Source organism: Trachemys scripta, chromosome 3 (genome assembly GCF_013100865.1).
Source record: "Trachemys scripta elegans isolate TJP31775 chromosome 3, CAS_Tse_1.0, whole genome shotgun sequence".
NCBI lineage: Eukaryota > Metazoa > Chordata > Testudines > Emydidae > Trachemys > Trachemys scripta.
Window position 1 is genome coordinate 191,765,009 of NC_048300.1, and position 12,178 is coordinate 191,777,186.

Consider the following 12,178-nt stretch of genomic DNA (forward strand, 5'->3'; position numbering starts at 1 on the left):
TGAAACAAGTGCATTATAGCTGTGATGACTTTGTATAACCACATGACAACACAATATACCAGGTGAAGGTGCCTTCTGGTCATTCTACTACTCTGGGGATGGGGACAGATCTTTACAACCATCTCTTGGATTCACCTTCAACAGGAAAGTTCATGCACACCACAAATTCACAGTATTGTTAAAGGGAGGCAGGAAGGTTTTAAATTATGGCCCAGATTAGATACCCTTTCTAGTCATTCATAGTTCACAACACAAGTAGCCCAGCAGACTTCAATGGAACTATTCATGATGCAAAGTACTATTCAGCATGAACAAGGGATTCATAGTCTGGGCTTCAGCTAGTAAGAATCCTAATTCTAGTAATGTGCACTTGTCAAGTATCAGGGGGTCTCAGGCTTAAGCATTTCAGGTACATAATGCAGGCAAAACACAGCACCAGAGCTGCCCACCTCACTTAACAGGACTTCATTGAAAAGCCAATGTCCCAGCAGCAAAAAGGTTATTGAAATGGTACAATCACTGGTGAGAAGATAAACTTGGCAAGGGTTGTTGAATAGTGAGGGTCTGATCCAACTCAGGGAGGCGGCAAAATGTTGGGTGTGGAAAGAGAAGATGAAAAGCAGTGGGGAGTGCTGGGCAACTGCATGGCAGTCCAGCGACTGCTGCCTAGTTATCTTGGACAAGTCACTTCCCCTCTCGGTGGCTGTTTCCCCTGCTACCCACAGTCTGTCCTGTTCACTTAGATTGCTGGCTTTTTGCAGGAGGATCTGTCTCGGCATCTGTGTATAACACAATGGAGCCCAGATCTCAGCTGAGGACTCTAGTTGACACTGTAATATAAATGCTAATAATTAGTAACTTAGTGAATAGTCCCAATGATTTCAATAAGAATCTGGACCTTAACCTAGCAGTGTGGATTTCCCTCATTGCCAGTGTCAATTCTGGCTCTTCTATTTATCTAGGTATTTATACGGCCCTCATGACCGCCTTGACTACCCATAGTGTTTTTGACTCTACCATTTAGCTCACTGTAACACCAGTTTTATAGAGCATCCTTTCAGCTGCATTCTAATGTTTTACAATTGCCATTCTGAGTCTATGATGAAGCCTAGAGTAGTGTACTGTACTTTTCAACAGAGACTATCTCAGCTTTCGGGCACATATGCTTCAAATCTCAGAATATTATATATATATATATATATATATATATATATATATGGGAGTCTTCACAAAGATCTCTCAGGCAAGCTGGTATTTAACGCAGAAGCAAGCTAATTTGGAGCTAAACTACTTTCCATGAGGCAGTTTGACTGCTGTCAGATGAAGCAGGCTCAATGCGCTAGACGGATACATTTCGATTAAATGCTGCTTTCATATGCTTCAAAAGACGAGCGCAATAAGGACGTTTGTCAAAGGAAAAACTGCAGCAAACTATTACATGCAGAACATCTGTACAGCACAATTCATTCTTTGCTGGAGTTTATTGACTATTAATTTGATGCATGTATCTTTTAAAGAATGTAAAGTGTATTTCTTTTCGGTGACTATTCTTTATTTGAGTCTTTTACCTCCATTTGTTTTTAATTTCTCTCTTTTTTTCCTTCACGATTTATTTCGTTTCAAGTTGCAAAATGGGGAGGAAAAAAAGTCGTTCTTTCCAAACGAACTGCAGATTTTTATAAAGCTTATTCAAAAGTCATGTGAAACAGAGAAGTGTGACACAGGGGATCTGAGGATTTCACTTCTAGGTTGTTGGTTTCGATCCAGCCTATATCGGTAGTGACTGAAACTTGTCGTCATCTGGCAGTTGTTCTGTGGACAAGCGTCGACGTGACAAAACCAACCCAACCACTGACACCGTGGATCATCTCCTCAGTAAACAGTCATAACAACTTTGATTTCCATGGAGCTAAGCCAAACTGAGGAAATGGCCAGGCTTTTGACAATCTCAGCAGGTAGGCCAAGAAATTAATAGATTCATAGATTTTTTTAAGGCCCAAATGGATCGCTGTGATCATCAATTACCATTTTTGTACATCGCACAGAATTTCACCCAGTGATCCTAGCACCTAGCCCAAGAACTGGTGGTTGAACTAGATCCCGGAAACTGCCTGCCCCTTACACTTTCCTGGAAATGGTCTTGCCAAGTCAAAGTTAAGGCACATTCAACCTGATTGTAAACCCAAAACCTTCCCGTGGTAGGAACCCTGACTTTTCACCGGGGACGTTGCTGGTTTGCCTTTTGAACTTGAGCTGGAAAAAGGCAGTTTCAGCTAAGCTGAACAGAAAAGTCATTTTAACCAGACTCCATTTTTTCTGACTTTTCCATTGGCTGAAATTTTGTGAAAAATTTCATTTTTGACTCAACAGAAATGATTTTCTTTTCATTTTTTCAGAATTGCCAGAGAACCAAAAAAAAAAAATCCATTTTCCCAGCACTATTTTGAACCTTGCTCAGCTCAGGCAGTGAAGCTAGCATGGTCAATTTTATGCTGTGTTTTATAAACAGCTTCACTTTCATGGTTTCATGTACCACACTGTGATGTCTGGGTTTCCAACTCAGCACAGTACTTAAGCTGGGGCCTAAATGTAAGCATGTGAGTAATGAGCCTTAATAAGCTCAAAGGGAATATTCACTTAAAGTTAAACACGTGCTTACGTATTTTGCTAAATCAGGGCCAGAAGGGGAATTCTCTCACTGGAATATACTACATTAAAAACAAAAACAGGTAGATATTTCTATTCATATTAGGCCAAATACTCTGCTGGTATAAAATCTAAGTAGCTTCATTGACTTCATGCCAACTAACACCAGCCTACCACTGGGCTATATGGACTTATAATTCTCCATCTGTTCTCTTTTTTTCCCAGGACCTATATTTCGGGTCTTCTCTACTGGACAGTGTCTCTAAGTTGACAGGGCATGGAAACACATTTTAAAGCCATTTTTCTCCTAACACCCATGTGAGCAGCCCATCACACTTCTTCAAACCCAGCCTTCTATTTTTAGCCCAATGATGGGCCTTCAAACTGAATCTTTCTTCAAAAGAAACTCCTCAAATTATAGCCATCACTTCTAGTGGAGGCTTCCACCATAGCATATCCAAAACATATCCAAACCTTTCAACACAGCCTCCGAAGAGCCCTTGAGACAGGCTGTCATGACCCATGGCTCTGAGGGCAGACCTAATGCCTCAACTCTCCGACCCTGCGAAGAAGAAAAGAAAGCAATAAAAGGTTTGTTCAGTTTTTTTCCAGAGAAACGGGAATCCTTTTATTTCTAAGGCAACTTTCATCTATTGATCCCTAGCAGCAAGAACAGCATGTATTTACATACTATGTGTTACAAATTGCATCATACAAAGTATTATATTTACTGCAGATGAGCCTAAATCTAGAGTTGCCAACTCTCACTGTTTTATTGTGAGTCTTGCATTATTTGGTGCTTCCCATAAACCTCAATTTCTAAATGAATGTGATTAGAAGAAAATCTCAGCTTTAATTTTTTAAAAAAGTACATTTCTAGCTATCCTGGTTACAGAGAAAAACTCAAAAAATGTGAACCCTAAAGACTACGACACCATAAGACAAATAAAAAGGACCCCAAATATTGTTTTTTTTTAAACGTCATGATTTTAAATCTAAGCTCATGATTTTGGGGAGCCCAACTCATGATTTTTGAATGCCTGGGGATGGCAATGCTGTAAACCATGGAGTCCAGTTCTGGATCCAGACACAAACTTCCCCCAAAACTGTTTGGATTTGGTATCACAGTTCAGGACACACCTGATCTGCAAAGTTCATATCCAGGTTTATGTAGATATTTGCCTATGATTTTCCCAAGTCAGGGTAAAGGGGACTGATTCATAGTAGAAGCTAACTGCAAAGTAGCAACAGGAGAACAGGGAGATGAGGGATCCCAGCTAACCCCAACATACAGATCAGTGTTGCCAACTCTAGTGATTTTATCACGAGGCCCACAATATTTCATGTTTGTTTTTTTATGCCCCAGTTTCAGGGATCAGGAGATTGCATGAGAATCTCAGCTTCAAAAAAGGAATGTTTTAGTCCTCATAGTTGAGAAGAAAGGCTTGAAAACATCACCTGAATATACCCCAAAGAAAAAGAATCCAACATTTATTATTAAAAAAATAAATCATGCATTTCTAAGCCAATCTGATGAGTTTCGAATGCTTGGGGTTGACAATACTGCACAGAATTAATAGAATCATACCCCTGTAGGGAGGCAAATCACTACCTGCTTATCCAAAAAAATAATTTGTGGCTGTTCAGGAAGCTCTTTCTCCATTTCTCCATCAGACGGCTGTACCAGGACAGAGATATTATAGGGCCTCACATACAGGCAGCCTCCAGGAGTTAGACTGCTTCCATTTCTTCCTCATGCAAAGCAATGTGGAAAAAAACATCACCATATTATTAAGGATGATTTTAAAACACCTGATTCCAACCCTCGAGCAATTCCCTAGATACCCCTTCTAACTAGACATTGCTCTCCATTCGCAGAAATTTGTGCTGTTTTCAGTCCAGGTGGAATGCTCAGTGGTTCATATCAATTTGAATTAACATTGCTGCTAAGATTTAATAAGACACTGTATCAATTTCCCAATAAGTTTCTTTAATATTACAGTAGGACTTTGAGACTCCAGGTGAGACCAGGGCCCCATTGTGCGAGGTACTGTACATACCCATAGTAAGAAACTGTCCCTACCCCAAAGAGATTACAATGTAAACAAAGGATTCCCAATTTATCATCCTTACTTTACAGATGGGGAACTGAGGCACACAAAAATTAGTTGATTTTTCCCAGATTCACTCAAAAGTGTGCAACTGAGGTAGGAATCAAACCCATAAGGCACTCAACTGTGATTCAGGAGTCCTGAGTTCTGTTCCCAGTTCTACTACAGGCCTGCTGGGGGACCTTGGGCAAGTAACTTCATGTCTCTGTGCCAATGCTTTCCCTAGCAGTAAAATGGGACTACTGATGCTGACCTTCTTTGTAAAGTCCGTTGAGATCTAGGACTGAAAAGCTCTAGATATTATCTCCTGAGTCCCAGTCCACTGCCTTAACCATAAGACCATCCTTCCTGCACATTCAGAAACATGGATTCTACAAAAATCATCCTGACTGGCAAGATGCATTCAACTGAATATCCCTGAGGTCTTCTAAAAAGACACTTGCCTTCTCCAGCATAAGGACAAGCTTACTAGCTTAGACAAAGTTCTTCTGTGTAAGCTTGTCTCTTTCACCAAGTTGGTCCAATAAAAGATTTTACCTCATCCAAACTGTCTCTCTAATATCCTGGGTCCAACACGGCTACAACTAAACTGTACATTCCTTTCTCCAGTGATTTTGTGCTTCTGTCACTTGTATCAAGGTATGTTAATGTGCAGAGATACACAGACGCCTCTTTAAAAAGCCATTGGTATTCCAAGAGTGAAATTTAAATTCAAACATCCTGAGAGAAGCCTTTTGCAGTTGAATAAAGAAACAACACTTTATTCGGAGCCCATATCATTTCATTCCCTTCTCAGTGCTTCATGTCATTTAGCATCTTCTTTTTACATACATATATACCTCTAATCTACCATTGCAGTGAAGGGAGGCGACTGGGGGGTTGACATTGTCTTGCAATGAAAGTAGGAAAGCTATTCATTCAGCTCTCTAGTGTTTGCTTAAAGGTGGTTACAAACAAAAGATTTATTGAGGACCAATTCGCTTTGGTTTAACTCAATTTCTTCAGACTGTTTCTTTGCATTACAAAATAGAGCTCCCCTGGGCAAACTGCATTGCAGCTTAACACAAAGATTGGGCCCAGCCACAAAGCTACTAATAGTGGCCAAAGTTTTCAGGGGCAGTGGCAAGTGGTAGTCTAATGCATTGGGCCTCAGAGACCTGGGTGCTATTCTTGGCACTGACCTGCTGTATAATCTTGGGCAAATCATCATCTGTGCCTCCATTTCCCTTCCAACTATCTTGGACGTTCTGTATGGCAAGGACCATCTCTAACTCTGTGTATATATAATGCCTTGCACAATGGGGTCCCGATCTCAGTTGGGGCATCTAGACACTACTATAATGGATCATAATCACAATTTTGGTGGCCCAAATTGAGACACTTCACAGGAGACTGATTTTCAGAGGGTGGGTGCTCAGCACATGCTGAAAACTAGGCCCCTTTAATAAGCCCCCAAGTTGGGTAGTCAGCAATTGACAAGCTATTTGTAAACACCAGCGACTTTTAGAACTGGGTGAGAGGCAGGGTGGTGTGTAGAGGACAGCATACTGGTTGGGGAGTCAGCACAAGTAATGACAAAGCTTTTCTAGTTTCAAGGAACAGCCTCCCAAAACGTAGCGTTGGGAAGCAGCCACTGACACTTCCTGATGGCAGTAACATTCCTTCTGTAGATTCATTATTAGGAAAAAATCACCCTTAGCTGTTTTTTAAAAAAATATGGGCGGGTGATTAGGACCCAAACAACCCAGCAGAGATTGACATTTCTGTGCTGTGTGCTCAACCCTGATTCTTGCTGGGCTGGGGCCCTGAGTATGTGGCACAATTAATTTACATTCCTGCAAGGGAATGTCAGTATCTAGGACAGGAGGACAGCAGCCTGATCTGTGCCAGAAGGAAAATAGGCTCACCAGCCATTCCTCTGCATCCCTTCCTCATGGGGGAAAAGGCTAGCCTGCTGCTCCACACAAACTCCTACCAGTGGTGGAGTGGGCAAAGCTGCCTCTCCCCATCTGATCAGTGCTAAGGGAAGAGCATGTTTTCCTGTCACTCCCTTGAAGCCCAATGCTGGCAGGGAAGCGGGTTGGTTTGGTATTCCCTGCTGACAAGGCTCAACAGGAAAGCAGGTTAATCTGTCAGTCCCCTGAAGATCTCCATGGGCAAGATGGCTCTGCCTATGAAGTCCTGGTCAGGAGAAGCCCATACCAGATTCTGAAAGATATTACTCCACAGGGAGTGGTAGCACAGAACATACTGAGGCCTGTCGGAGAGCAGATGTCTCTTACGCAGGAGCAGCGAACTTAAGTGTGGCAGAAGGAAACTGGAATAAGCGGGGCACCTAGAAGGAGGCATCATAAGAACTGAGAGGGTAAAGGGAGAAACTGGGCTGCACTGACAGAAGGAAATTAAGATATTTTCGTAGTCACTGATCCTGCAAAATTGAAGTTAATGAGTTTGCAATGGACTTCAAGGGGGAAAAAGGCCTGATCCAAAGCTTACTGAAATCAATGGGCATTTTTCAATTGACTACAATGGGCTTTGCATCAGGCCCAGGGGCAGGGAAGACAGGAGAGGAAATTAAGAAGCATTCAGAATAACAGAGGAGATGGGGAAGCATTTGAGAGATCAGTGATTTGTGGGGTACAGTACATGTAGAACCCTAGTGTTTTCTATTGGGAGTGAAACAACTACTGGTGTGGGGAAAGGACATGGATGGGGAAGGAGGTGCAGAATTAGGGTTGCCAATTTTGGTTGGATGTATTCCTGGAGGTCTCATCATATGACATATGATTAATCTTTAATTCCTGGAAGCTGCAGGACAATCTTGGAGCGTTGGCAACCCTATGCATAACAAAGGCAGGAGGAGACATGCAGGCTACTGATTACTCCTGATTCAGTCACATAATATGGCTCATATCATTCAGCAACAATGACGGGACAGTGGTCGTGTGGGCTCTCAGAGCAGCGTGGGAGCAGGATAGGACCCCCCCAGCCCATCAAAACAATATAAAAGCAACCTTCCTAGACCTACACACACACAGCACAAAGCTGAAGAAAGAAATTCAGCTTGGAAGCAAGCTTCAGCTTTAAGTTTCTTTGGTTTTGTTGGCAACAAAGCAAGAGGTCTTTAAAAATAACATCAATAATGTCCCTTTACAAAGGCTGGGCAGTTGATTGAAGTGTGGTGTAGTGGTCTGAACATGACCCTGGGAGCCAGGTATTCCGATTTGCCTCCTCTTTGACTTAGGGCAAGTCACTTAGGCCAGACTTCTAAAACTTGGGCCCTTTAATCCATACGCTAATTCTGCAGGGAGCACATGCTGACAGTAAGCTTTGAAAGAAGCCATGTGTCCCATACCCTGGAGGTTAGAGTCTCTCAGGGCAGGGAGCTAAGCAGAGGAGATATAATAGTTCAGGGGACTAAAGAGGAGGGGCAGGATGACAGTGTGAATTGGAATAAATAAACAAGTGACTCCATTATCCTTTCTGAACCAAACTGGACTAGAAAAGGCAACTCCAATGACTGATTGTTTTGGGTTTCTCTTCTTCAAAAGCAATAGAAACCTTCTGTTAAAAACTGGGCATTTTGGGCAATCCAGTATATTAGAAAGGATTGGGTAAGGGAGACAGATTCAAGAACATGGATTAACTTGTGGTTCCCAGCCTTTCCAGGCAATTAACTGTTCTACAAATAAATCAAAAATAGCACCTAAAGACCCCAATTAACATCCCTGCCCTATCGTGCTGGGCGTTGTACATACACATTGTCAGAGACAATCCAAGCCTAGGATCGAAACAGATGAAGGAAGTATATTACCCCTGTTTTACAACTAGAGCGAGGTCGCATACATAAGAAGCCTGTTTCAGAGCCAGTGGTTGAACCCAGATCTCCTAAACCCCAGACCATAAGGCCAGCCTTCCCCTCTTGTCCAAGTGTTCCCAGTTGACCATCATGAGGCCCTGGCTGTACCGAGGACTGGAGGAGTGCAGCTCCCCATCGCAGCTGAACATATGCAAACCCGAGTGGTAAGCAGACAGCAGCAGGACTCAGCAGAGTGGCTCATTACGGTGGAGTTAGCCGTTTTTCAGTGCCATATGTTCTGTAGCAAAAAGAGCACTGCTTTTCTTTTTTTAAACAGGCACCCAGTGTTATTCAGTGGCATGCACCCTGCAGAGCAGGAAGGAGCTGAATGTTCCAAAACTGTAGGGAGGGGAGTATAGAGTACCAGTAACAAACATCCTGAAAGCTCCCTGGTCCCATTCATTATTAACTGGGAACCAGCAGAAGTACCTGTACTCATCATGCTGCCTACTAGCGGCTAGGAACTAAGCCAAGCTTCTTCCCTAACACACTCCTTAAGTTTACTGTTGGAGGAACATCTTTTATTACATGTAAACAGTCTCGCGCCGAAGGTCAGAGTCTTGCTGCTGCAGCATATCCCAAGGTAATACCACTTTAAGCTCCATATAAACTCTTAAACAGTTTCTATCCTAAAACCAGACCGTAGGTGGTACAGTTTTTTACGATATGTTATAATAGTGCAATAAATCTGTTAGCTTAAAATCGAATCTCCGTGGCCTTTTAGAGAAATCATCATTAAATGCAAGGCCCTGTTAATGATGCCATCCCAGTGAAATTGTTTAATCTGCTAGGGGGGTGAAAGGTCACCAAATGAATTTTTTATAATACATCAACTTGACACGCAATAGGGAAAACTGTAATAGATAAAAGCAAAGGAAAAGGGCACTGTCTTCTTCTGATAGGTCAATAGCAGCCAAGAGAGTCACTCATCCACTTTTCCTTCACTACTGTGCGCCTTTTCCATTTAATATGGACACCCAATTAATACCTCAGCACCATAGACAACCTCATTTTAGGTGAATTATAGCAATTTCTTCCCCCTTCTCCGAAATGAAAGTGATCACAATACATCATAGCATTGTGCGAATTAACGTTAATTGATTCGAGTTACCAAGCATTGATGGGCCACTTCTATAACCTGGGCCTTATTGGGAGCTGGAAGGGATGGAGGGAAGATTAGATTGCACCGTCCGTTGCTTTGACGACGGCAGTCACCTGACGTCTTGTTAGACAGTTGTAAGGTTCTATTGCAGGCCCCAGTGGGGTCGTCAGTAAACTGGAGTGATGTCCAAACATCATTACACGCTGCTCCGATATTAAAGCAAAGGGATTAGCACCTTATTGCAAGCAACCTGGATTTGTCATTGTGCTGTCGTTATCCAATTTCCAGCTGATAATGTGACTGTGGCCTGCGGGCGTGAAGTCCTACAGCCAAACTAGGGTATACAGAAAAGGAACCCAAGTGCCCAGCACCCAAAAACATTTAACCCCTGACTCGCCAGCTTTCTACAAAGAAGGCATGTGGGGGAAAAAATTTAATGATACATTAAGCAATGCTCAAAACAAACTGAAATGGGGAAGCTACAATATTTAGGGCCTGATTCTTCCCTCACTCACACCGATTTGACGAGTCTCTCTCCATGGAAATGAATGGTTCAAAATGGGAGCCACTCCATTGTAAAGGAGGAGAAAATCAGCCCCTCCGAGCTGAGGCTGTCATGATGTCCCCACTTAGCTCGGTTGTATGCACGTGGGGACTGCAGCACATGGAAATCATTGTACAAGTTGCCATGAGAATCAGCAATGACACTCCCTTCATTTCCAAAAGCTACAACATCTCCCATTCATTGTTAAAGGGGAAACCTGGCTGGTGTGCAGCTTATGTAAAAGAGGTGATAGCAGGAGACAGATCTCCTTTCAAATATATTAGAGAAGTGACACGGTTTTAATCACCTGTGGTTTAATCCCTGAGCACGAGTGGCATTCATAACTCCTAAAGGAGTTGCTTCCTGCTTCTCAGGATCAGGCCCATTCACTTTAAAATGAGAGTTAGTAACAGACAACCCCCGCCCCCCACACCCCTGTTTGAGGAGCTGTACTGGTGTCATCAACTATCAGAGTGCAGCTTGATTTACCCCATATCCCCCCAATGAAGCTATAACCCATACAGATCGGCCTGGTGTTATATGTGAGATGGAATTGACCCTCCCTCTCCTAGCTCCTTCCCATCCACTCCACCCCTCCCCCTTACCTTCTCCTCCTCCGTTTGCTCTGCTGCTACCCCTTCTGTTCCATCTCTCTTATTCCCTTCTCTCCCTTGCTTTCCCCTTCCCACCCTCACCCCAGCAGCTGAACTGGAATCAGCTGGCTCTCGGAGAGCTATTGCCGTAGCAGCGGCTGTTTCAGCAGGGGTATGACTTTAATTCTCATCACCTGACTCTTGTAATTCACAGGTGTCACCCTGGAGTGTGATCAGTGCATTTCCATAGCTGCCAGGCATAGTATGACACTCTGAGTAAGGAGGGCTTTTTAGATAGGTTTACTATGTACAGTAGATATTAAACAGAGGGTAGCTTCAAATAAGGCTCAGTTTGAGGATGGCTCAGGAGATTGGTAATGGGCAAAAGAATCTTTAACTCCTAAGTCACTGGAATGAATCCAGGAATGGTGGGAGAGAAAACTACAGAATAGAGATAATGGGACTTTAAGAAGGCAGACTTAAGCAAACTCAGAGCATTTGTAGGCAAGATCCCACGGGAAGCAAGTCTAGGGGGAAAAAGCGAGTTCTGGAGAGTTCGTAGTGTTTTAAAGAGACATTATTAAGGGCACAAAAGCAACCTATCCCAATGCCTAGAAAGATAAGAAGTATGGTAAGAGACCATGGATTAACCAGGAGAACTTCAACAACCTGAAACTCAAAAACAAGTCATACAAAGAGTGGGAACAAGGTCACATTATGAAGGATGAATGAAAAATAAAAACAAAAAATAAACCCCACAAGCATGTAGAGATATACTTAGAAAGCCTTAGGCACAAAATGAGATTAAACCAGCAAGGGACATAAAGGGTACCAAGAAAACAGCAATGAAACAGCTCTGCTGTCTAAGCCTCTTGAGCACGAGTCCAGCCATGGGTTTTTCTGTGCTGTGTAGACATACACTTAGTGAACTCATGGAGAGCAGAAGAGATCCCAGAGGACTGGACAAGGGCAAGCATAGCACCGATCTATACAAAGGAAAATAAGGACAACCCATGGAATTACAGACCAGTCAAATTAATGTTGGTATCCGGAAAGATAATAGAGCAAATAATCAAACAATCAATTTGTAAGCACCTAGAAGATAATAAGGAACAATCAACATGGATTTGTCAAGAACAAATCTTGTCAAACCAACCTAAGATCTTTCTTTGACAGGGTAACAAGTTTTGTGGATAGGGGAGAAGCAATAGCCATGATATATCTCGACTTTAGTAAAATGCTATGTCACATGACCTCCTCGTAAGCAAACTAGGGAAATATAGCCTAGATGAACCTACCAGAAGGTGGGTGAAAAAGGGGTTG

At 42.7% G+C, this 12,178-nt stretch overlaps 1 protein-coding gene across 1 annotated transcript in view; it reads right to left on the reverse strand.

Moving 5' to 3' along the window:
- Positions 1–12,178, reverse strand: part of PKHD1 (PKHD1 ciliary IPT domain containing fibrocystin/polyductin) — a 309,667-nt gene that overhangs the window by 18,681 nt on the left and 278,808 nt on the right. Inside the window, exons 55-56 of the mRNA XM_034766923.1 lie at positions 4,259–4,394; positions 3,121–3,208 (exon numbers count right to left, since the gene is read on the reverse strand). Of these exons, the coding sequence (XP_034622814.1) occupies positions 3,121–3,208; positions 4,259–4,394 (224 nt within the window). The remainder of the gene's footprint in view (positions 1–3,120; positions 3,209–4,258; positions 4,395–12,178) is intronic.